The 27,265-nt window shown below is 42.6% G+C and overlaps 1 protein-coding gene across 1 annotated transcript in view; it reads left to right on the top strand.

The window, feature by feature from the left end:
- Positions 1-27,265, top strand: part of stxbp3 (syntaxin binding protein 3) — a 62,675-nt gene that overhangs the window by 30,786 nt on the left and 4,624 nt on the right. Inside the window, exons 8-17 of the mRNA XM_078408039.1 lie at positions 1,142-1,232; positions 2,254-2,378; positions 4,869-4,970; positions 9,920-9,977; positions 14,460-14,525; positions 16,702-16,782; positions 16,959-17,097; positions 19,905-20,008; positions 20,467-20,565; positions 23,965-24,050. Of these exons, the coding sequence (XP_078264165.1) occupies positions 1,142-1,232; positions 2,254-2,378; positions 4,869-4,970; positions 9,920-9,977; positions 14,460-14,525; positions 16,702-16,782; positions 16,959-17,097; positions 19,905-20,008; positions 20,467-20,565; positions 23,965-24,050 (951 nt within the window). The remainder of the gene's footprint in view (positions 1-1,141; positions 1,233-2,253; positions 2,379-4,868; positions 4,971-9,919; positions 9,978-14,459; positions 14,526-16,701; positions 16,783-16,958; positions 17,098-19,904; positions 20,009-20,466; positions 20,566-23,964; positions 24,051-27,265) is intronic.

The following is a 27,265-nucleotide window of genomic DNA, read 5'->3' on the forward strand; positions in this document are numbered from 1 at the left end:
TATGCACTTCAGAATTAATTATGCTACTACCATCAGCAGTTGTATCATCAATGAAGATAAGTGAGCCAGTACCTTCAGCAGCCATACATGCCCAGGCCACAACACCCCCACCACCGTGTTTCACAGATGAGGTGGTATGCTTAGGAGTTTGGGCAGTTCCTTCTTCTCTCCATACTTTACTCTTGCCATCACTCTGATTTAAGTTAATCTTCGTCTCATCTGTCCATAAGACCTCTTTCCAGAACTGTGGTTGCTCTTTTAAGTACTTCTTGGCAAATTGAAACCTGGCCATCCTATTCTTGCGGCTAACCAGTGGTTTGCATCTTGCAGTGTAGCCTCTGTATTTCTGTTCATGAAGTCTTCTGCGGACAATGGTCATTGACAAATCAACACCTGACTCCTGAAGAGTGTTTCTTAACTGTTGGACAGATATTTGGGGAATTTTCTTTATAGAGAGAATTCTTCTGTCATCAGCTGTGGAGGTCTTCCTTGGCCTGCCAGTCCCTATGCGATTAGTAAGCTCACCAGTGCTCTCTTTCTTCTTAATGATGTTCCAAACAGATGATTTTGGTAAGCCTAAGGTTTGGCTGATGTCTCCATCAGTTTTATTCCTGTTTCTCAGTCTCATAATGGCTTATTTGACTTTCATTGGCATAAATTTGGTCCTCATGTTGATAAACAGCAATAAAAGTTTCCAAAGGTGATGGAAAGACTGGAGGAAAGACTAGGTGCTGGGAGCTCTCTTATACCTGCATTAGAGCAACTTTAAACACACCTGAGCAATTACAAACACCTGTGAAGCCATGTGTCCCAAACATTATGGTGCCCTGAAATGAGGGGACTATGTATAAACACTAATGTAATTTCTACATGGTGAAAAGAAAATGTATAAAAATGGCCTTTATGAAAATCTGACAATGCGCACTTTAACTACATGTGATTTTTTGTATTACAAATCTCAAATTGTGGAGCACAGAGGCAAATAAATAAATGATGGGTCTTTGTCCCAAACATTACGGAGGGCACTATATGGACTTTTGTAATGGCTTTTAATTCATGACTAATTTTTGACAAAATTGAAATGTGAAATGGATCCGCATTTTAATTCTCTTAATGCTGATATTTTTATTATTGTATCCAGTTTCACTGAAAATAATGCAGAATATCTTGCACATCTGACAGAAGAAAAGCTGGCAGAACATTACAAATTAGCTGAGGAGTGCAATATAAAGGTAGGATGTGTATAAATAAAATGAGACAAAAATTATCTTTTTAATAAATCGCAATTCACTGGCAGTTCAGTTGCTGATTTTGATATGAATGTGCTTGGGAAGGCCCATTGTTTCTTGGTACATCTGCCATGTGGCAGTAGGTGGTGGATACTCTCTCACCCCTACTGCAGTCCCTGGCCTTTTTCTATACTCAATCATTTCATTATTTCCCAGTAATATCCATTTTCGTTTTACACATTAATTTGTTTTCCATCTTCTGCGGAGTGGATGAGGTTTAGTTTAGTTTAGATACAACAAGGAAACAGGCCTTTCAGCCCTCCGAGTCCGCACCGATCGACAATCCCCGCACATTAACACTACCCTACACACACTGGGGACAATTTACACTTACACCAAGACAATTAACCTACAAACCTGTACATCTTTGGAGTGTGGGAGGAAACCGAAGATCTCGGAGAAAACCCACGTGGTCATCGAGAGAACATACAAACTCCGTACAGACAGCACCCATAGTCGGGATTGAACCGGGGGCTCCGGTGCTGCAAGCGCTGTAAGGCAGTAATGCTGCCGCTGCACCACCGTGGCCGCCCACAATCCCAAAGTCTGCTCACCTTGTTCAGAATTGCACCTCTTTACCTATTGTGCCTGTGTGTGGGTTCCTTGTAAGCAATACCTTTATTTATGTGTAGGAAGGAACTGCAGATGCAGGTTTAAACCGAAGATAGACAAAAAGCTGGAGTAAATTCAGCGGGTCAGACAGCATCTCTGGAGAAAAGAAGGATTCTTGACCTGAAACATCACCTATTCCTTTTCTCCAGAGATGCTGTCTGACCCGCTGAGTTCCTCCAGCTTTTTGTGTCTCTCTAACTTTATTTTATAATTCCTTGTTTTTAATTCCCTGCAGTAATGATTCACTGCTGATTATATGTTTCCGAAGTGCTTTGGGGTGTTGTATTGCAAAAGCATTATTATATTAAAAGCTGCTGTTGTGAATAACCATTTGTGACATGTAATGTTTCAGGGTAAAACACGGTCACAGCTTCTGATCATCGATCGTGGCTTTGATCCAATATCAACGATCTTGCATGAGCTAACCTTTCAGGCCATGGCCTATGACCTGCTTGCCATTGAAAATAATATTTACAGGTAAGACTTGGACAATCCTTTTGTTGCAATGCTGATTTCTTACAAACATTTTAAGGGTCAAAACACAAAACATTGGAGATAGATAGAGCTTCCTCTGGTGATAGCTGTTGAAATAAAGTTGCTTCTAGGTTTACACTCAAACTCATGAACACTAAGCCTAAATTTGAAGTCTCCCTCTAATCATCTAATTTTAATTATCAACTGGAGATATCCTCAAAATTACCGAATTAAACTAAATTGAATAAATGTTCCCATGTTTGGCCAGGTTTGTTTTTACACAGAGGGTGGTGGGTGCCTGGTACGCGCTGCCTGGGTTGGTGGTTGAGGCAGATACGATAGTGGACATTAGGAGACTTTTGGATGGGCACATGGATATGCAGGGAATGGAGGGATATGGATTATGTTCATGCAGATAAGAGTTTGGCTTGGCATCATGTTCGGCACATACATCGTGGCCGAAGAGCTTGTTCCTGTACTGTACTGTACTGTTCTATGCTCTATTCCTGGTCAAAAATAAGCAGCATTTTTTCTTGACTGTCTTAGACATTAGGAAATGTGGTACAGGGTAATATTATTTAATGGGTTAAATGAAAAAAAACTTGCGTGTGGGGGGTGTCTTGTTAACCAACACCTCTATTTTACAGGTATAGGAAAAAAAACTGCAGGTGCTGGTTAAAATCGAAGGTAGACACAAAATGGTGGGGTAACTCAGCGGGTCAGGCAGCATCTCTGGAGAGAAGGAATGGGTGACGTTTTGGGTCAAGACCCGAAACGTCACCCATTCCTTCTCTTCAGAGATGCTGCCTGACCCGCTGAGTTACTCCAGCATTTTGTGTCTTCCTTTATTTTACAAGTTGTAATGCTAAAAATAAATGAGATTTGTCTTTTCCTCAGGCCCTTTGCCACAATGTTTGTTTTGCTACCCAACCATGACACACATTGTATTTACTTGTTGGCACAGAGGGTGAATATTTCTTATCGAAGTGGGAAGTGCTAATGTGCATAGTTGCTATTATTGGATTGGTCAGATTTAATCTTACTTTGGAATTTCACATTCTGAGCACTGGTAATTAAATTGAAATAGATTTAATCACAAGGACTATTCTTATACCTTGGTGATAAAGACTGCCAGTTGGGCGATACATGGAATATCATGCGTAGGAAGGAACTGCAGATGCTGGATTACACTGTAGATAGACACAAAATGCTGGATTAACTCAGCAGGGCAGGCAGAAGCTCTGGAGAGAAGGAATGGGTGACGTTTTGGGTTGAGACCCTTCTTCAGACCAAGAGTCAGGGAAGAGGGAATCGAGAGGCATAGATGGCAAAAAGAGATATAGAACAAAGAAATGAAAGATATGCAAAAAAAGTAACGATGATCAAGGAAGCAGTCCATTGTTAGCTGAGGGCTAGGTGAAAACGAATTATACAGAACATGAAACTCTCTAGGACGCCAGTGAAACTACTACAATGACTGGGATGGGGGAGGGATGAGAGAGAGGGGGTGCAAGAGTTACTTGACTATCATAATGGAGTCCAATTCCTCGCATCTGACATCTTGTATGTAGCTATGCACTGTCATAGAGTGATACAGTGTGGAAACAGGCCATTCGGCCCAACTTGCCAACATGGCCCAGGTACACTAGTCCCACCTGCCTGCGTTTGGTCCATATCCCTCTAAACCTGTCCGATCCATGTACCTGTCCAACTGTACAGGGGTAATAGTGCTTAAACGTTGGGATAGTTCCAGCCTCAACTTCCTCCTCTGGCAGCTTGTTCCATACACCCACCACCCTTTGTGTGAAAAAGTTACCCCTCGGATTCCTATTAAATCTTTTCCCCTTCACCTTAAACTGATGTTCTCTGGATATATACCGATGAGCCAAAACATTATGACCACTGACAGGTGAAGTCAATAACATTGATTATCTTGTTACAATGGCATCTGTCAAGGGGTAGGATATATTAGGAAGCAAGTGAAGCAAGTCCTTAAAGTTGATGTGTTGGATGCAGGAGAAATAGGCAGGAGTCACGACTTTGACAAGGGCCAAATTGTTATGGCCAGACGACTGGGTCAGAGCATCTCACAAAACGGCAAGGCTTGTGGGGTGCTCCTGGTCAGCAGTGATAAAACCTACCGACAGTGGTCCGAGGAGGGACAAACCACAAACCGGCGACAGGGTGTTGGGTGCCCAAGGCTCATCGTTGCGCGAGGGCAACGAAGGCTATCCCATCTGGTCTGAACCGTCAGAAGGTCTACTGTGGTACAAGAGATTTTAATGGTGGTCATGGGAGGAATGTGTCACAATACACAGTGCATCGCACCCTGCTGCGTATGGGGCTGCATAGCCACACACCGGTCAGAGTGCCCGTGATGACATAATGTTTTGGCTCATCAGTGTATATTTTGATTCATTGATAGGGTGTGACTATCTGAAATGGTTTTTATTCCAAGGAAAGCATGACATCTTTTTGTTTTAATTTTAACAGGTATCAAATAAAAAACGATTCCACACCCAAAGAGGCTCTTTTGGATGAGGACGACACACTCTGGGTAAACCTGCGGCATTTACACATTGCAGATGTTGGCGAGTATGTATATTCTCTCTACAATTATGTGTCTGAAATATTAAATATGATCAAAGATCATGCAGGGTGTAAGATATGTTTCAACATATTTTTGAAGCTGATTTTGTGGCAATCAGATGAAAAACCTGACGCTGCCATGTAACCAAGACATTTGTCATAATGCTGTTACAATCTGTGGAGGAAGTCCATGTGGTAAAATTTCACATAGAATTTGGCTTTGGACAAAAACCTGAAAAATCGACCAACAGGTTTTAACAAAACTGCTTTCAACAGAGATTGAGTATACATTGTTTCTGCTTTTATATATTAGTATAATGAAATAAATCAACTTTCAAGTACAATAATGGAAGATGCGAGCCAAATTTATTGAATCATAATCTCATTTGTTTTCATTCCTGCAACGCCATAGAGGTTGAAAGGATAAACAATTTCCAGCATCTGTGTTATTTTGCATTTGTATATCACCTAATTTAATGTGAGCCAAACAACGGAAGATGTAGTGAATTTTAAAAACATCCGGTAAAAGGCTGGTACACCAATGACGAAGAAGGCCTTAGTTTTTTGCGTGGAAAGACTTGTTGTCATCAGGTTAAACATTTTCTCGAATACAAAGAGGGTATGGCCACTATTTAGATATGCATGCTCTGGTAAATAACTTCCCTGACAGGTTCAAAACATTGCATTGGAGCCCTTTGTGCATCAGAGTGGATTGTAAGTGCTGAGATAGAAAGCAGCATGCAATTCAGGAGGAAGACAGAAACAGGTCAATTTATTATGGGGAACAAGGAAATGGCAGTCAAGTTGAACAGGTACTTTGGATCTGTCCTCACTAAAGAAGACAGAAGTAATCTCCTAGATGTACTAGTGGCCAGAGGACCTAGGGTGACGGAGGAACTGAAGGAAATTCACATTAGGCAGGAAAAGGTGTTGGGCAGACTGATGAGACTGAAGGCTGATAAATCCCCAGGGCCTGATGGTGTGCATCCCAGGGTACTTAAGGAGGCGGCTCTCGAAATTGTGGATGCAATGGTGATCATTTTTTAATGTTCTATAGATTCAGGATCAGTTCCTGTGGATTGGAGGGTGGCTAATGTTATCCCACTTTTTAAGAAAGGAGGGAGAGAAAAAACAGGGAATTATAGACCAGTTAGCCTGACATCGGTGGTGGGGAAGATGCTGGAGTCAATTATAAAAGATTAAATAGCGGCACATTTAGATAGCAGTAACAGGATCGTTCCGAGTCAGCATGAATTGACGAAGGGGAAATCATGATTGTCTCATCTTCTGGAATTTTTGGAGGATGTAACTAGGAAAATGGACAGGGAGAGCCAGTGGATGTAGTGTACCTTGACTTTCAGAAAGCCTTCGACAAGGTCCCACATAGGAGATTAATGGGCAAAATTAGAACACATGGTATTGGGGGTAGGGTACTGACATGGATAGAAAATTGGTTGGCAGGCAGGAAACAAAGAGTAGGGGTTGACAGGTCCCTTTCAGAATGGCAGGCAGTGACAAGTGGGGTACCACAAGGGTCGGTGCTGGAACCGCCGCTATTTACAATATACATTCATGATTTAGATGAAGGGATTAAAAGTAACATTAGCAAATTTGCAGATGACTCAAAGCTGGGTGGCAGTGTGAACTGTGAAGAGGATGCTATGAGGATGCAGGGTGACTTGTACAGGTTGGGTGAGTGGGCAGATGCATGACAGATGTAGTTTAATGTGGATAAATGTGAGGTTATCCACTTTGGTGGCAAGAACAGGAAGGCAAAATATTATCTGAATGGTGACAAGTTAGGAAAAGCAGAAGTACAACGAGATCTGGGTGTCCTTGTACATCAGTCACTGAAAGTAAGCATGCAGGTACAGCAGGCAGTGAAGAAAGCTAATGGCATGTTGGCCTTCATAACAAGAGGAGTTGAGTATAGGAGCAGAGGTCCTTCTGCAGTTGTACAGGGCCCTGGTGAGACCACACCTGGAGTATTGTGTGCAGTTTTGGTCTCCAAATTTGAGGAAGGACATTCTTGCCATTGAAGGGATGCAGCGCAGGTTCACGAGGTTAATTCCCGGAATGGCGGGACTGTCATATGTTGAAAGACTGGAGTGACTGGGCTTGTATACACTGGAATTTAGAAGGATGAGAGGGGATCTTATTGAAATATAAAAGATTATTAAGGGATTGGACACGCTAGAGGCAAGAAACATGTTCCCGATGTTGGGGAGTGCAGAACCAGGGGCCACAGTTTAAGAATAAGGGGTAGGCCATTTAGAACGGAGATGAGGAAAAACTTATTCACCCAAAGAATTGTGAATCTGGAATTCTCTGCTTCAGAAGGCAGTGGAGGCCAATTCACTGGATGTTTCAAGAGAGATAGATAGCTCTTAAAGATAGTGGAGTCAAGGGGTATGGGGAGAGGGCAGGAACGGGGTACTGATTGTGGACGATCAGCCATGATCACAGTGAATAGCGGTGCTGGCTCGAAGGGCTGAATGGCCTACTCCTGCACCTATTGTCTATTGAAGGAAGCTTTATTTTAGTTTAGTTTATTGTCACATGTACTAAGGTACGGTGAAAAGCTGTCAGCAGAGAGACAATACATGATTACAATCGAGCCATTTCCAGTGTATAGATTTTTGATAAGGGAATAACGTTTAGTGCAAGGTAAAGTCAGTTAAGTCCGATCAAAGATAGTCCAAGGGTCACCAATGAGGTACATAGTAGCTCAGGACCACTCTCTAGTTACGGTAGGATGGTTCAGTTTCTTGATAATAGCTGGGAACAAACTGTCCCTAAATCTGGAGGTAAGGAATATGCTTGATTTACTTCTCTGTCGTTTGACTGCCACCCATCCAAACCCTGCAATACTAATCATTTGCTTCCGGCCAAAGGACCTCAGGAGGAAGAAAACTTAAAGAAGCTCTTTCCCCAAGCACTTTTAAAAACAAGTCACTGTGCATCTCTCCACCATATGGAGTTTGTACGTTCTCCCCGTGACCGCGTGGGTTTTCTCCGAGATCTTCGGTTTCCTCCCACACTCCAAAGACGTGCAGGTTTGTAGGTTAATTGGCTTGGTAAATGTAAAAATTGTCCCTAGTGTGTGTAGGATAGTGTTAATTTGCGGGGATCGCTGGGCGGCGCGGACCCGGTGGGCCGAAGGGCCTGTTTCCGCGCTGTATCTTTAAATATGACGAACAGAAAACCAAATCTCTTTCTGATACTGTTTTCAAAACTATAGAGTAAACAACGGAGATGTCAGTTTATAGTGTGCATAGATTCAAGGTTATTCGAATTGTGAGCTTTTATCTTGAATGGTTGATTAATTATCGGCTACAAAGGACAAAGTTCTTTTTAGATTGTCAATGTAATGAATGGCCCTTGTCACGATTTTACCATGATATAGATTGTCTTATAATTGCCAAGCTGAAGTGCAAGGTGACTTAATCCAAGGAGTTTTAAACCTCAAGCCAAGTTGTGTCATAATCCTGAAAGACGTGTCATGGTGATTAAACATATATTCTTCAGGTTACAAGCAAATAAATCACTAGAATAAGATAGGTGTTGAAAGGTCAGGTGGCACAGCGGTTGCTGATGGAACTGCTGCCTCACAGTGCCAGGCACTCTGGTTCGATCCTGACCTTGGGTGCTGCCTGTGTGGAGTTTGCACATTCTCTCTGTGACTGCCTGAGCTTCCTACGGGTGCTCCAGTTCCTCCCACATCCCAAAGACGTGCAGGTGCATAGATTAATTGGCCTGTGTAAATTCCCGCCCCCTTGTTTGTGGGGAGTGAATGCAAATGTGGAATAACAGAACTAGTGTGAAGAGATTTATTCACAAAATGCTGGAGTAACTCAGCAGGTCAGGCAGCGTCTCAGGAGAGAAGGAATTGGTGACGTTTCGGGTCGAGACCCTTCTTCAGACTGAAGAGATGGTCAGTGGGTCCTCGGTTGGTCGAAGGGCCCGTTTCCATGCTGTAACTCTATCTCTAAAATCATCATTTCAAATATGCTTGATTTTTAGAAAATATCAGGTTAAACTGTTGAAGATCTTTTGACTCGGGATTGGGAGATATAGTGTGTCAATAATAATCATCCCCACACAAAGCATCTGTGCAAGGACTGGTCAGATGATTGTTTTTGGTTGGAACCCTTCTTCTGAATGATAGAGTAGAGGGGGAGAAAGATAGACACAAAATGCTGGAGTAACTTAGCGGGTCAGGCAGCATCTTGGGAGGGAAACAATGGGTGGCGTTTCGGGTCGCGACCCTTCATCAGTCTGAAGAAGGGTCTCGACCCGAAACGTCACCCATTCCTTCTCTCCAGAGATGCTACCTGACCCGCTGATTTACTCCAGCATTTTGTGTCTACCTTCGATTTTAACCAGCATCTGCAGTTTTTTTCCTAGAGGGTGAGGAAGCTGGATATGACAGGTGAAGCTGGGCAAGTGATAGGTGGATAGAGGTGAGTTGGGGAGGGATGACAGCGACAAATGCTGGAGGTGAAAAGGGGACAAAACAGTGTCAAATAAGAAAAGAAGAGAAATTAAATGTAAAGCTGTCGGGAGAGATACGGGTGGCAGGGGACAAGGGGAGGGAAAAGAGAATAAGAGATACAGGACTCAGGGTTGGGACTTAAGCTTACGGAGGGGAAAGGAGCAAAGTTTACGTGCCAGGTTACTCCAACAGTCTGAAGAAGAATCCCAACTCGAAAAGTCGTCTGTCCATTTCCTCCACAGATGCTGCCTGACCTTCTGAGTTCCTCCAGCATCTTTTTTTGCTCAAGATTCCAGCATCTGTTGTCTCTCGTGTGTCTCTTTTTAAATAGTTACTTTATACCAGCTGATTGCTATGAAATTTGCTTGGAATTTTTGAAATCTTAGTTTGTGGCATCTGCAAATCTGACTTGTGCAGGTGAATTAAAAAATAAGCTACTGTGTACTTTTCTTTCACATAGTAAAATACCCAAATTGGTAAAGGAGCTTGCCAAAAGCAGCAAGGCAGCAGAAGGGAAAGTAAGTAACTTCTAACCTTTTCTAACAAACATTCTTGGGGCATTACACAGTAATACTCCCTTGTGAATTGGGCTGACAGTAGACCCAGGACTGGTCAGAGGGTTCCATTTTAACCGCAATGGTTTCTTTACTGACACATGTAGCAGGTACAGTGAAATACATGTTTTGCGACAGCTCAGCAAAACTATCTTCTCAGTAGGCTTCACTGGCATTGTATTGACAGGAAATGTAACTAGGGTTTGACTGGTTCATGGTCTAGAACGGAGATGAGGAAAAACTTTTTCAGTCAGAGAGTTGTGAATCTGTGGAATTCTCTGCCTCAGAAGGCAGTGGAGGCCAATTCTCTGAATGCATTCAAGGGAGAGCTAGATAGAGCTCTTAAGGATAGCGGAGTCAGGGGGTATGGGGAGAAGGCAGGAACGGGGTACTGATTGAGAATGATCAGCCATAATCACATTGAATGGCGGTGCTGGCTTGAAGGGCCGAATGGCATCCTCCTGCACCTATTGTCTATTGTCTATTGCCTGATACCACACATCAAGGCTTGCAAAAGAGGATTGATAATTATCATCTGTTGATAATTTGTGCACTTAACATTTCAAAATCATCATCTCGCTTCCCCCACCTCTCACCCCCACCGCTTCCGAACAAATGTTTTGCTTTAAAAACGTTAAGAGCAATGATGGAAGATGGAAATACCTCCACGTCTTTTTTCTATTTCAGGTGATCTAGTTCTCGCTTTTAAAATTGTCTTTCATAACTTTTTTAAATTGTGTCTTTTGATTTCCCTCATAGTAGAACATTGGTGACACTGTGGCACAGCTGGTAAAGTTGCTGCCTCACAGCGCCAGAGATCCTGGTTCAATCCTGACTTTGAGTGCTGTCTGTGGAGTTTGCATGTTATTCCTGAGACCACGTGGGTTTCCACCAGATGCCCCAGTTTCCACCCTCACAACAAAGACATGTGAGCTTGTAGGTTAATGGGCTCCTGTATAATTACCCTTGATGTGTAGATGATAAAGTGGGAAAACACAACACTAGTGTGAACAGGTGGTTAATGGTCAGAGTAAACTTGGTGGGCCAAAGGGTCGGTTTCCATGCTGCATCTCTAAACTAAACTAAATTTAAACATACAGCACAAGAACAGGCCCTTTGGCTAACAATGTCTGTGCCGAACATAAACTGTCCGTCTCACTAACTAATGAGTCTCCTATCACCCTGGTTCTACCTGACGTTACCCTTCTCGATGCAGTATAGAGTCATAGAGTGATACAGTGTAGAAACAGGCCCTTCGGCCCAACTTGCCCACATCGGCCAACATGTCCCAGCTACATTAGACCCACCTGCCAGCATTGTCCATATTCCTCCAAACCTGTCATATCTATGTACCTGTCTAATTGCTTTTAAATGTTGGGATTGCCTCAGAGGCTGGCCTGATACCACAGACCTGACTGCTGCTGCTTTCCCCTGTCAGGTTCAACCCCCCCCCCCCAGTATTAAACCGGGTCTACCATGTTTTGGAGGGAAATGGTCAGAGGGGTTTTGGGCATTCTCTGCCTCTTCCCTTTTCTTGGTGGTCACCCATCTACTCTCTTCCTGTACCTTATGTGTGACCACCTCACCCTAACTCCTATGTATGACACTGTCACACCTCCGAAGAGCCTGCAGCCATCCATCTGCGGCTCCAGTTCCCTAACATTGTCTCTATGGAGCTGCAGCTAAACACACTTCCAACAAATATGGGAAGTCTCCCTGCCTTCCAAGATCTGAAGCAGGAACATTCCACCATCTTGCCTGCCAATTCCACTACACCAAGACCAACAGTGAAAATTGTTTACCTGTGTTTACCAGATTGAACTGCTGCATCATTTTAAACATTCTCACTTGATTTGTATCAATCTTTCATGCAAACCAAGTGCTTGCACACATGTCCTCAGTCTTTATATTCTTCTGTGAATCAGTGCTCCTGCATCTTCAAAGTGGTCAAACTTATCGGATCATTTCATCAAAGTACAGGTGCTCCTCAGCTTACGATAGGGTTAAGTTCCGAGAAACCCATCGGAAACTGAAAATATTGCAAGTCGAAATGCATTTAATACACGTGATCACATGGCTGGAAACGCGCTGCGGCTCGCTAAGCTTCACTGCCGTTTGCATCATCGCAAAGTCGAACTATCGCAAGTCGAAGCATCGTAAGTCGGGGAGCACCTGTACTTGGGGCAGACATTTCAGAATGGCTGCTGAATTTAACTTCTATAAAGGCAACTAATTCAGAAAGAAAAAATAAGAGACTCACTTGCTCTAAGAATGAGTTCAAATAAAAAGCACAAGAATGAAGCTGAAGAGGGTGCAAGCATCGGCGTTGAATTAATTCATGTTTCTAACAATGCAGAGCGACAAAGCAGCCAAACTCGCAGAATCTGTAAGTACATTGCCCAAACTATAGGAGAAACATTTGTGGAAAGTTTGAAGAGCCACTCAGTTCACCGGGCAGAGCACATGTTAAGTTTAATGTTGAAGACAGACACAAAATTCTGGAGTAACTCAGCGGGTCAGGCAGCATCTCTGGAGAGAAGGAATGGGTGACATTTTGGGTCGAGACCCTTCTTCAGACTGAGGGTTAGGCGAGAGGGAGTCTAGAGACGTGGAAGATAAGGTGTGAAAATGGCAGATCAAAGCAGACGGTGATCAAGGAAAAGTAGAATGGTTCATTGATGGCTGAGGGGAAGGTGACAACGAGGCACACAAACAGTAAAATTAACGAGGGGAACAGTGAAACTGGTCAGAGAACAATGGTGGGGGAGGGACGGATAGAGAGGGAAAGCAAGGGTTACTTGAAGTTAGAGAAATCAATACTTGTAAGCTGCCCAAGTGAAATATGAGGTGCTGTTCCTCCAATTTGCATTTGGCCTCACTCTGACAGTGGAGGAGGCCCAGGACAGAAAGGACAGTGGGAACGAGAGGGGGAGTTAAAGTATCACAAAATGCTGGAGTAACTCAACAGGTCAGGCAGCATCTAGGAGAGAGGGAATGGGTGACGTTTCGGGTCGAGACCCTTCTTCAGACTGTTAAAGGGGAGTTAAAGTGTTTAGCAACCCGGAGATCATGTAGGCCGAGGTGGACTGAGCGAAGGTGTTCAGCAAAACGATCGCTGAGTCTGCGCTTGGTCTCTCCGAGTCTCTATCGGAGTCCAAACAGATGCAAAGTATTTCTTTAGCATCTTGCCTACATCCTCTGTTTTCAAGCACAAATTCCCTTCTTGATCCTTAAGTGATTACCCTTTTGTTTATAATGTAGGTATAAAAAGCTTTGGGATTTTCTTTAATCCGACTCACCAAATCCATTTTATGGTCGCTTTTGGGCCTTCTAATCGCCCACTTGAGTTATTTCTGCCTTTCAGTATATTCCTCAAAGGTCCTTTCCGATCCCATCCTCCTAAACCTTGCATGCTTAACTTTCGAAGCTGAAGTGGAGAATATTTGTAAGTAGAGAATATTTGCAAGTGAATAGCAGCTGAATCGGATTAGCTGGTCCTGAGAGAGGAGTGAGTTGTGAAGACTGAGACGAGGATAAATTTCACATAAGCAGGGGTGGATTTTTACACCACTGCTAGGGATGGCTATGGGCTGCTAATCGGCCAGGGATAGGAAGAGGAATACAATTTCACATTCAAGGTCATATTGAATGATGTAGACAATGGACAATAGGTGCAGGAGGAGGCCATTTGGCCCTTCGAGCCAGCACCATCATTCAATGTGATCATGGCTGATCATTCTCAATCAATTGTACAGGACTGATGCAGTCTAGTTTTAGTTTTAGAGATACAGCGAGGAAACAGGCCCTTCGGCCTACCGAGTCCGCACCGACTAGCGATCCCCGCACACTAACACTATCCTACACACACGCTAGGGACAATTTTACAGATACATCAAGCCAATTAAACTACATAACTGAAGATCTCGGAGAAAACCCAAGCAGGTCACGGGGAGAACGTACAAACTCCATAAAGACAGCACCCGTTGTCAGGCTCGAACCCGGGTCACCCGGGCAGCAACTCCACCGCTGTGCCACCATGCCACAATAGTCTTTCGGTCTCATTTCTTTTGTTGTTCTGCATAAACTGGATAGTCCTTGGTCTTGGAATGAAATATTTGAAAGATGATCATAAGGTAAATAGAAATATAACTAAGAACAAAATAAATGTGCTTGTTAATAATAATCCACTTGTGAAACTGATTTGTGGATAGCAGTAATGGAGGTCATTGTGGAATGTTTCAGTAAACTGGATGATGTAAGGTTGGTTGAATCACTATCTCCATTAGAAACTATCTCATGAAATAAAGTTCCTTAAATTACAACTGCATTCTCATAACCCCCAACTCAGACAGCTACAAAATGTCAATGGCTCTAGCGTGACAGTTTTCATACTAAAACTAATTTAATCCTTGATGGTAATTTTTCTGGGCATGTTTTATTTTCCAGGTTACCATAAATTCTTTATCTCAAATGATGAAAAAGTTGCCTGCTTTCCGGAAACAAAAGGCCAAGGTACAACAGAACTTTGGGGTGACTTTAGTGTGTTCTACAATATGCTGCAGCTGTTTCAGTTAGCTAAATTATTCATTTTGTAGCATATTTCCTCATCTGTACTCAGTCTTAGTTGCAATGTGTTTTGCCATTGCTATAATGCTATTTGTATTATAGGTATTGCTTTAGTTTTGCCATATGTACTGAAATACAGTGAAAAGCTTTGTTTGTATGTTGTCTCATCAAATCATATCATACATATAATCAAACCATAAGTACAACAGGTAGTGCAAAGAGAAAATGGCAGAATGCAGAATATAGCGTTACAGAATTATACAGTAGTTAGAGTAAAAGTGCTGATCAGAAATAAGTAAAGGGCCGCATTGAGGGAGGTGAGGAAATCAGAGCCCACACTCTTAACATATGAGAAGTCCATTTAGTAGTCTGATAGCAGCAGAGAAGTAGTTATTCAAGAATCTGGTGACGAGATTCTTGTCAGAAGTAGTTATTCAAGAATCTGGTGACGAGATTCTTGTCAGAGGTAGTTATTCAAGAATCTGGAGACTATCTTCTGCCTGACGAGAGATGGGAGAAGGAGGAGTGACCGTGGTGTAAATAGTCCTTGATTATGTTGGCTGCTTTCCCGAGGCAGCGTGATGTGTAGATGGAACCGATAGGGGGGTGGGGGGAGGGGGTTGGTTAAGGGAAGTGGAAAAAGAGAGGGACGGAAGTAAGAGAGGGGAGAGAGTGAAATAAAAGAAAATGGAAGGGGCAAAAGGGATGGGGAGGAAGGGAGAGAGAGAGAGAGAGAGAGGGAGAATATCAAATAAACTAATTTCCACTGTGAGAATACATCTTGCACCTTATTTAATATAGTGCCAGATGCTTTAAAAACAGCCTAATGGTCTAAATGCAGCCTAACCAAAGCACTATAAATCTGCATCATGAATTCCTGATTGCTATACTCAATGATCTGACCTATGAAAACATGCATACCGTATCCCTTCTTTACCAATGTATCTACTTGTGTTGCCACTTTCAGGGAATTATGGACCTGGACCCAAATGTCCCTCTGTGCATCAATGCTGTTAAGGTCATGTCATTAATTGTATATTTTCCCCTTGACCTCCCACAGTGCAACACCCTGCACTTGCTCAGATTAAACTCCATCTGCCACTTCTCCGCCCATTTCTGCAGCTGATTTATATTCCATGCTCTACTTTGACCGTCTTCCTCACACTCCTCAACCCCAGCAGTCTTGGTGTCATCTGCAAACTTACTAACCAGCCCGTCAACATTGAAGTCCAAGTCATTTCTATTTATATACAGTATATCATAGATTTACAGAGGAAAAAAAGATGGAAGAATATGTTGTTGTACATCTTAACGATTGTTTGTTTATGTATTATTTTAGTGTTATTTACATTACTTATTTAACCATTGCACTGCAGATTAACACAAATATTATATTTCAAAGTGTAGGAAAATAACTGCAGATGTTGGTACAAATCGAAGGTATCACAAAATGCTGGAGTAACTCAGCAGATCAGGCAGCATCAAGGAGAGAGGGAATGGGTGACGTTTCGGGTCGAGACCCTTCTTCAGATTATATTTCAAAGTGGAAGGGTCTGGTACAAATGCTGGTACAAATACCTTCGATTTGTACCAGCATCTGCAGTTATTTTCTTATATTTCAAAGTGGTGTTTTATGGATTTGCTACTTTTTAAAAATGAGAAAGATCAAATATCTGACCCCTCTAGTGGAAGCACAGATTAATTGACATTAACACCGTTGTTCTGAAAGATTTCTGAAATGATAAATTGTGGATGATAAATTAAAATGCAGTAAGGTGTTATTGGTGTAAATAATCTAACTTCGAGAAAGTGGTCTATGTGTGTCATGCATAAATTCTAAGAGGACTGACATCAAAATGAACCACACAAATGGACTGTTGGCATATTAATGAAACAGCAAAAAAAAGGTCATGATGCCTGGAATATTTACAGTAAGCTGTCCTTAGTGTAAAATGGTAAAAAGTCAATTCCACACTGTGACCATAAATAGCTGAAATGATGTTGTAGAAAGACCTAACAGAGCTTGTGTTTGGATCTTTTGATTGAAGATGTTTTCTTTAACCTGTGGCATATTTTCCTTTCCTCCCACCCTCTTCCACTCACCCTATTCCCAACTATGCAGCAAACAACCTACCTGACTCTAGCTGAAGATTGTATGAAGCATTTTAATGGGATAGTCAAAAAACTGTGCAAGGCCGAACAGGTAAACAACATTCTTTGTGCTCCAAAAAACTGAATGTTAAACTATGGCGTGATGTTAGATCATAAAAGTAGCTTTTGGGTATTTTCAGTATAGCGCATGGAAATAAGTAACTTGTTCAAAGATTTGTTGAGCAAAAATTTCCTTTGATGTTAAGTTGATGTTTTGTTTCTTTTAAGGACCTAGCCGTTGGAACTGATGCACAAAGCCAAAACATTAAGGATCCCATGAGAATCATTCTGCCCTTTTTGCTTGACAAATCCATTGGGGATTATGACAAATTAAGGATCATCTTGCTCTACATCTTCCATGTAAATGGTACGGTAGATGTTGTACATTAAGTATCTGGTACTCGTTTCTGACATGAGTCAATTTTACAAGTTGGTGTACATCTGCAAATGGGTTTGTGACATTTGCACCAATTTGTGATGTATTACAGAATATTTTCTTTTCTTTATCAGTCCTTTAATCAGGGGAGGGGAATCAAAATCCAGAGGACACAAGTTGAAGGTGCAAGGGACAAGATTTCATATGAACCTAACAGGCAACGTTTTGACAGAGGGTGGTGGGGATATGGAACGAGCTGCCAAGAGGAGGTAGTTGAGGCAGCATTTTTAAGTCTGTTGGACTATCCATGTAAAAATGAACGAATAGATATTAAAAACACAAAATGCTGGAGTAACTCAGCGGGTCAGGCAGCATCTCTGGAGAGAAGGAATGGGTGATGTTTCGGGGCGAGACCCTTCTTCACACTGATGTCAGGGGAGGGGGCGGGACAAAGATAGGATGTAGTTGGAGACAGGAAGACTAGTGGGAGAACTGGGAAGGGGGAGGGGATAGAGAGGGAAAGCAGGGACTATCTGAAGTTAGAGAAGTCAATGTTCAAACGAAATATGAGGTGCTGTTCCTCCAATTTGCACTGGGCCTCACTCTGACAAAGGAGGAGGCCCAGGACAGAAAGGTCAGATTGGGAATGGGAGGGGGAGTTGGAGTGCTGAGCCACCGGGAGATCAGGTAGGTTAAGACGGACTGAGCTGAGGTGTTCAGCGAAACGATTGCCGACCCTGCGCTTGGTCTCGCCGATGTAGAGAAGTTGACACCTGGAACAGTGGATACAGTAGATGAGGTTGGAGGAGGTGCAGGTGAACCACTGCCTCACCTGGAAAGACTGTTTGGGTCCTTGGATGGAGTCGAGGAGGGAGGTAAATGGACAGGTGTTGCATCTCCTGCGGTTGCAGGGGAAAGTACCTGGGGAGGGGGTGGTTTGGGTGGGAAGTGACGAGTGGGCCAGGGAGTTTGAGGGAACGGTCTCTGCGGAAAGCAGAAAGGGGTGGAGATGGGAAGATGTGGCCAGTGGTGGGATCCTGTTGGAGGTGGCGGAAATGTTAAAAACACCTTTGTTTTTGATAATGCTGCAGGAAAAATAACTTTATTATTGCACGTCTGAAACTCTCTGTCCCATAACCCACTTTTCCCCCATTGACACAATTGTTTTTAATAACATGATTTTCTATGATGCGGGGTTTCTTAGGATTGCAACTCTCATGTTATTGCAAAACTACCTATATTTGTGGAATCTGCAGAAGCATAAAATACCAAAGCTATAGCCAGATGCTATAAATGAAAAATTAATATATTTTTAAAGAAAGATTATGATGTCTCATAATAATTATCTAATTATTCACCTGACAATTATTAATTAATTAATGGTTTAATAACAAATAATAATTAATTACTAATAATTGTGTGGCTTACACCTGATCTAAATGTGCAACTTAAAACAGGAAGGCTCATCAAACAAATTTGCAAATATTCTCCGTTGATGTATCAATGGGAGAACAAATAGACATAATAAGGAAATGTTACGAAATTAAATAACTCAGGTCTTTAGATTTTGTATTCTGTCCTTGTGGTCATCCAATACCAGAAATGAAAACAAAATTATTTGTGCACTGTAAAAATAAGTGTCCCATCCTTTTCATCTGTTCAATAAAATGGTAATATTTTCATCTGTTAATTGTAAGGCTGAATTGATTTGCATTTTTGTTAAAAAAAAACCAAGTATGACAATCTTTAGATCCAGTTTTCACCTTTTGACCGTCTCCTCAGAACATCTACCTTGTAATTTTGCAGTGCACCGAACTAACTTGCTAATGTGTGTCCAAAGGGCTGGGTGCCGTGAGGAATTATTTTATAGTTTAGTTCATTGGCACGTCTACTTAGTGAAAAGCTTTTTGTTGTGTGCTTTCCAGACTATACATGATTACAATCAAGCCGTCCACAGTGTACAGATGCAGGATAAAAGGAATAACATTTAGTGCAGGATAAAGTCCCATATTATCTAATTAAAGATAATCTATGAGGTAGATTGTACCTTAGGACCACTCTCTAGTTGTTGATAGGATGGGGCAGTTGATTGATAACATCTGGGAAGAAGCTGTCCCTGAATCTGGAGGTGTGCGTTTTCACACTTCTGAACCTCTTGCCTGATGAGAGAAGGGAGAAGAGTGAGTGTCTGAGGTGAGACTGGTCCTTGATTATGTTGATGTCCTTGCCGAGACTGTGCAGTGTGGATGAAGTCGATAGAAGGGAGGTTGGTTTGCCTCCTGATTTGGGCTGCATTCACAATTCTCTGCAATTTCTTGCGGTCTTGGACGGAGCTGATCCTAAACCATGCTGTGATGCATCCGATAAAATGGTTTCTATGACGTATCTGTAGAAGATGGTGAGAGTTGTTGGGGACACGCCTTCTAAGGAAGTAGAAGTGTTGGTGTGCTTTGTTGACCATTGTGCTTCGCTATGGCTAGTCTAGGCCAAGTTGCTGGTGATAGTTACTCCTAGGAACATGAAGCTTTCAACCATCTCTACTTCAGCGCCATTAATGTTCACAAGGGTATGTGTACCATTTCGCTTACACAAGCATGAAGCTCAGCAGATGTATGGCATATTAACGCTTTTAGGACTGTTGCAAGGTGGAAAAAATGGGCAAATGAATTTGTAACTCTCAAATTTGAAAATAAAGCTGATGGACTGGTGTGAGAAACATTTATTTTCTATGATAATATTTTAAATTAATTAAAAATGATTCACAGACCAAGTTAGTGATTTTACTGTATCTCCTGCAGGAACGACAGAAGAAAATCTTGGCAAGCTCATTCAGCATGGAAAAATTGAAGAAAACCGTGACATCATTGAAAATTGGAAGTTTCTCGATGTTCCCATCCTCTCTGTGAGCTAAAGCATCAACACATTTTAAATTGCAAAATCGTTGTGTCTCTGATTTATGTCAGACTGGTATGCAATCTGGCCTATGTACCACATGAATGTTTAAAAACCATTTAAATTGTTTTCTCAGAAGATAGACGCAAAGTGCTGGAGTATCTCAGCAGGCCCGGCAGCATTTCTGGAGAGAAGGAATGGTTGACGTTTCGGGTCGAGACCTTTCTTCGGACCCTTCTCGACCCAAAACGTCACCCATTCCTTCTCTCCAGAGATGCTGCCTGTCCCGCTGAATTACTCCAGCATTTTGTGTCTCCGGTTTAAACCAGCACCTGCAATTCCTTCGTACATAAATTGGTTTCTCATCTGGGCAGAAAATTATTGTCAATGGGAACTGATTAACCTTAAAATTCTAGCATTGCAAAGGTTTATTTTAGCTGTTAATTAATTGATGGCTTGTACTTTCAGTCTGGTACCCAGCAACGTAAACCTGTGCGGAAGGATCGCAGTGCCGAGGAAAGCTACGACCTTTCCAGGTGGACTCCAATTATTAAAGAAATCATGGAGGTAATGTTAACTCAAGTATAAGTTATATTTTTATACCCAGTGTTCATTCATCTTACTTGTCAGGCCTCTCATATTTGAAATAAATGCAACTTAAACCAACAGTTCTTTTGCTTATAGAAAGAGTCTGAAGAAGGGTCTTGACCCAAAACGTCACCCATTCCTTCTCTCCAGAGATGCTGCCTGTCCCGCTGAGTTACTCCAGCATTTTGTGTCTACCTTCAATTTAAACCAGCATCTGCAGTTCCTTTCTACACAGTTCTTTTGCTTAACGCTGTGTTCAGTCTGCGAGCCCTCATCCCTTTCCTTACCCATGCCACTTGTTCCAATGTGCACAACAACCTCCAGCTGTTTACCCTCCACCCCAAGAATGTTCTGCAGCTACACCAAGATATCCTGAACCCTGGCTCCAGTAGGCCATCTTGGAGTCTCTTTTGCTGCCACAGAATCACTCTCTGTCCAATAGAACAGTACAGTACAGCACAGCACAGGAACGGACCCTTCGGCCCACCACGTTGGTGCTGAACATGATGCCTCGCTGAACCGATCTCATCTGCCTGCACCTGATCCATATCCCTAAATCCCTGCATTTCCATATGCTTATCCAAAAGCCTCACAAATGCCACTATGGTATCTGCCTCCACCATTACCCCAGGCAATGTGTTCCAGGCCCCCACCACCCTATAAAAAAACTTGCCCCGCACATCTTCATTAAACTTTCCCCCTCTATCCTTGTAGCTATACGCTCCAATGTTGGACATTTCCACCCTGCGAAAAGATTCTGACTGTCTACCCTATCTGTGCCGCTAATAATCTCATATACATTTATCAAGTCTCCTCTCAAACTCCAACGTTCCAGAGAAAGCAATCCAAATCTCGACTGATCAAGTTCTTACATTTTAAAAGCAATTAACTTAATAAACTTTAATAAGTGCGCTCCTCCCCCCCTGGCCAGGAGGACCTGTGCCCGTCACAGCGCACCTGACCTTCCTCCCATGGTGCAGTGCGGTGGCAGAGGGTCAAAGAAGATGGCTATCGCCATCGAGCTGCCGCTGCAGGAGAGGTTTGCACCCAACGGGTCCACAGTTCGCTCTGGCCGTCTGGGGCTGGGGTGAGTGGCTCCCTCTCCCCTTTCCTCTCCCCCCTCGCCCATCCACAGTGCTGAGGGAGACTCCCCGGCTGGCAATAGGTCCACGGATCGTCAGTTGGGGGAGGGTTGCCGGAGAGGTTTGGACCCAATGGAGTAGAACATAAAACATAGACCTGTAGAGCACAGGAACAATATCCCTGCTGACCATGATGCTAAGTTAAACTTATCTCGGCTGTCTGCATGTTTGGACTTTTTGCCCTATCTATGCCTCTTATAATTTTATATTTTTCTATCAGATTTACCCTCAACCTCCAACCTTCCACAGAAAACAATCCAATTTCTCCTTATTATTAATGCCCTTCAAGCCAGGCAGCATTGTGGTAAACCTTTTCTGTACGCTCTCCAAAACCTCCACAACCATCCTACAATGGGGCAAACAGAACTGTGCACAATATTCTAAATGTGGCCTAACCAAAGTATTGCAACATGTCTTTTTTGACTCTTATACTCAATAGCCCACCTTTGACTACTTGTTGTTACAGGGAATATTACGGGGAACATTATGGGGAAATAATTGCAAGTCAAACTCTTTCTACTTGTAGCATAAGATTGTCCCTTTGGTTAAACTCGTTGTTAACTACGTTATTGGTATTAATTTTTTAGGAATAGGAAATTCATTTAGAATCATATAATTTCACCAATGTTGAATGAAAGGCTGTAATTCTCTTCCCCCAAATTCTTTTGATTCGAAAACTTTTTTGAAAGTTATCAGTGGTGCGACAGTTCTTTGCTGAAATCTGGGATTCAGAGGCTGTTATGATGAGTGCAGGCATTGTTGAGAACTGTTTAGATGCACAGTGTCTCTTGCCCAGAGTAGGTGAATCAGGGACTAGAGGACTTAGGTTTAAGGTGAAATGGAAAAGATTTAAGAGGAATCTGAGGGGTAACTTTTTCACAGGTTGTATAGAACAAGCTGCCAGAGGAGCTAGTTGAGGCAGGGACTATCCCAACATTTAAGAAACAGTTAGACAGGTTGCATGGATAGGACAGGTTTGGAGGGATATGGACCAAACGTGGGCAGGTGGGACTGGTGTAGCTGGGACATGTTTGCCGGTGTGGGCAAGTTGGGCCGAAGGGACAGTTTCCACACTGTATATCACTCTATGACCTCTATGACTGTCAGTGATTTTGGTATTTGTATATTATTGTCACCTGTACCAAGGTACAGTGAAAAGATTTTGTTTGCATGCTATCCAGTCAAATGAAATCAAACTATTTCATACTGACATTTAACCCACACAAGTACAATGGCTAGTGCAAAGGGAAAAATACCAGAGTGCGGAATATAGTATTATGACATTGTAGCAGGACAGTTACAGGGAAAAACATGCAAAGCCCACAATGAGATCCGTTGGAAGATTGGGCTATACCCTAGCTTATGAGAGGATCGTTCAGGAGTCTGATAGCAGTGAAGAATCTGGTGGTGCATGCCTTTAAGCTTTTGTATCTTCTGCCCAATGGGACAGGAGCTGACGGGTGAAAAGGTTTCTTAGTTTTAGAAAAACAGCGTGGAAACAGGCCCTTCGGCCCACTGAGTCTGTGCCGGCCAGCGATCACCCATACGTAGTAGTTCTATCCTTCATATTAGGGACAATTTACAGAAGCCAATGAGCATACAAACCTGCACGTCTTTGGAATGCGGGAGGAAACCGGAGCACCCGGAGAAAACACACGTGGTCACAGGGAGGACGTTCAAACTCCGTACAGACAGCACCCATTATCAGGATCGAACCCGGGTCTCTGACGCTGTAAGCCAGTGACTCTACCACAGTGCCACTGAGTCAGTGGAGAGGGAGTCCAGAAATATGGACGGGTAAGGTGTGAAAACGATCTTCAAAGCAAACGATGATAAGGAAATGTAGAATGGTTCATTGTTAGCTATGGGGAAGGTGATAATGAGGCATACAATCAGTGAAATTAATCAGAAGGACAGTGAAACTAGTTGGAGAACCAGGGTGTGGGAAGGATGGAGCGAGAGGGAAAGCAAGGGTTACTTGAAGTTAGAGAAATCAATAGTTATACCGCTGGGTCGTAAGCTGCCCAGGCAAAATAGGAGGTGCTATTCCGCAAATTTAATACTAATTAATATTAAACAAGTTAAAAGTTGTTTTAAATGCCACTTAAATTTCTGCTGTATCTAGCTAATATGGTTCCTATTAATGCATATTTCAGTATTTGTTTAAAATGTAAGAGCATGAAATCTTGTTACGTTTATGTTATAACAGTATTTGTGCTGTTATTTTTTTGTACAGGATTCCATTGCCAACAAGCTCGATTCCCATGTTTGGCCTCAATGCTCTGGCTGCAGTACTGCTTTGAATGGCTCAGGAGCTGTAAGGTACACATTTCTTCAAATCTACTATGGTCGGCATGGTGGCGCAGCGGTAGAGTTGCTGTCTTACAGCGCTAGAGTCCCGGGTTCGATCCTGACTACGGGGACTTGTCTGCACGGAGTTTTGTACATTCTCCCCGTGACTTGCGTGGGTTTTCTCTTGAGTTCTTCAGTTTCTGTGTAAGTTAATTAGCTTGGTATAAAAATGTAATATTGTCCCCAGGGTATGTAGATAGTGCTAAAGTGTGGGGGGCGTTGGTCAGTGCAGACCCTGTGGGCCGAAGGGCTAATTTCCATGCTATATCTCTAAACTAAACTACTCCAAATCCTTTTTAGCAACATAAATGAAATTAACGAAAATGTGCAATAAAATGCTGAATTATTGATTATAATGTGAGTAACTTAGATTGTAATATTTCAGTGCTCAGATTAGGAAGAAGAAACTATCATAAATCTACTCAATGCCTAGCCCATGTAATTAAATTGTTATTGTCTCAGATGATCCGAGAGGAATTTATTCTATTGTAGACTATGTTAAGATAGAAATATATGTGTTGCAGTATTTTGGTTATATGTTTACAGATGCTCCTCGACTTACGATGGGGTTACGTTCCGATAAACCCATCGTAAATCGAAAATATAGTAAGTCAAAATTGCATTTAATACACCTAACCTACCAAACATCATAGCCACCTAACCTACCAAACATCATAGCCACCTAACCTACCGAGCATCACGGTTTCTACTGAATGTGTATTGCTTTTGCACCATCGTAAAGTGGAAATATCGTAAATCGAAGCATCGTAAGTCGAGGAGCATCTGCATTTTGAAAGGAGAATTGCAAACAGCTGGACAAAATTTCATTGGAGTCCTTTAAACTACCAAAGATAGACACAAAATGCTGGAGTAACTCAGCGGGTCAGGCAGCATCTCTGGAGAGAAGGAATAGGTGCGTTTTCAGACTGAGAGTGAAGTATCAGTTTTGAACTACCTAGTTTAGTTAAGTTTATTATTGTCATGTGTACTGAGCTCCTGTGAAAAGCTTTTTGTTGCATGCTATCCAGTCAAAGAAAAGACTGTACATAATTACAATCAACCCGTCCACAGGGTCCAACTTTTAGTGCGAGATAAAGTTAAATTAAAAATAGTTCAAACATCTCCAATGAGGTGGGTGAGAAGTCGGGACCGCACTGGTGAGTGGATGGTTGCCTGGGGAAGAATTTGTCCCAGAAACTGGAGGTATGCATTTTCAAACTGCTGTGCCTCTTGCCTGATGGAAGCGGGGAGAAGAGTATTTGAGGTGAGACTGGTCCTTGATTATGTTGGTGAACTTGCCAAGGCAGTGTGCGGTGTAGATGGAGTCAATGGACTGTTTTGGTTTGTTTGATGGTCTGGGCCATGTTCACAACTCTGCAATGTCTTACAGTCAAGGATGGAGGTGTTCCTAGACCATGCTGTGATGTATCCCGACAAATGCTTTATACAGTGCCTCTGTTGGTGAGGATTTTTGGGGAGATGCTGAACCTTTTAAGCCTCCTAAGGAAGTAATCAGTGTGCTTCCTGGGCCATGGCTTTGATTTGGCTGGCCTCAGGATAAATTCCGAGTGATTTTTATTCTTGAGAACTTGGAACTTTCAACCATCTGTCCTTCGGTGCCATTAATGTATACCGAGTGTACTGCTTCACGTCCTGAAGTCTATCATAATCTCCTTTGTCTTGCTGACATTGTTGATTTGGCACCAGGTTACAAGTTTCTCAATCTCCTTTCTGTACCTCGTCCTGTCATTATTTGATATCCGGCCCACCACGGTGGTGTCATCTGCAAACTTGTAAATTGAGTTGGATTTGTATTGGGCCACACTGCCCTGAGTGAAGAAGGAATATAGAAGAAGGGTGCTGAGAACACGCCATTGTGTGGATGATTTTTCACCTCTCCTCACTGATTGTAGTCTGTTGGTCCGGAAGTTGAGGATCCAGTTGTAGGTCTTTAATTGGACTTTATCTTGCACTAAATGTACCCATTATCCTTGATCTATGCACTGTGGAGGGTTTGATCGTAACCAGTCTTTTCTTTGACTGGAGAGCATGCAAACAAAGAGTTTTCACTGTACCTCAATTCACGTGATGACAATAAACTAAATTAAACTAAACTGTTAGTGTTCTGAGCTGTATGTTGAAGCTTTGCAATTCAGTCCTTTAAAATTTCAAAAACAATAATGTTGCACAGTCAACATTAAAACTTGCAACATTTCAGAATGTTGCCGTTTTCTGATCATCTTCAACAGAATGTGCCCACAGCCATTACAGGGCTGGATGTAATGAAGTAATATTCTTAGTTCCTTATCCATATCGTGACATAGAACAGGACAGCACCGAAACAGGCCATTCAGCCCATGTTTGTGCTGAACATAATGCCAAGTTAAACTGATCTCACCTGCCTGTACATGATCCATATCCCTCTGTTCTCTGCACTATCATGTGCCTATCTAAAAGCCTCTTTTACCACTGTGTTACCACCATGACCTTCTCCCTGATGAACAAAGATACTCCTCCACCTCTTTTACCCCCCTCTCTATCTCGTATGAAACATAGAAACCCTGGCTCAGTGAGCTTCCAGTTCATAAGGTCATAAGTGATAGAATTAGGCCATTCAGCCCATCAGGTCTACTCTGCCATTCAATCACAGCTGATCTATCTCTCCCTCCAAACCTCATTCTCCTGCCTTCTCCCCATAACCTCTGACACCGGTACTAATCAAAAATATATCTATCTCTGTCTTAAAAATATCCACTGACTTGGCCTCCACAGCCTTCTGTGGCACAGAATGCCACAGATTCACCACCCTCTGACTAAAGAAATTTCTCCTCATTGCCTTCCTAAAGGAGCGTCCTTTAATTCTGAGGCTATGACCTCTAGTCCTAGACTCTCCCACTAGTGGAAACATCCTCTCCACATCCACTCTATCCAAGCCTTTCACTATTCTGAATGTTTCAATGAGGTCCCCCCTCATTCTTCTAAACTCCAGTGAGTACAGGCCCAGTGCTGACAAACACTCATCGTAGGTTAACCCACTCATTCCTGGGATCATTCTTGTAAACCTCCTCTGGACCCTCTCCAGAGCCAGCACATCCTTGTTTCCGTAATGGCCACAACATCATAATTCCAAGCACTGATCCAAGCTCTAAGTTCATCAGCTTTTCCCACAATACTTCCTACATTAA

This window comes from Rhinoraja longicauda, chromosome 11 (genome assembly GCF_053455715.1).
Source record: "Rhinoraja longicauda isolate Sanriku21f chromosome 11, sRhiLon1.1, whole genome shotgun sequence".
NCBI classification, from domain to species: Eukaryota; Metazoa; Chordata; class Chondrichthyes; order Rajiformes; family Arhynchobatidae; genus Rhinoraja; species Rhinoraja longicauda.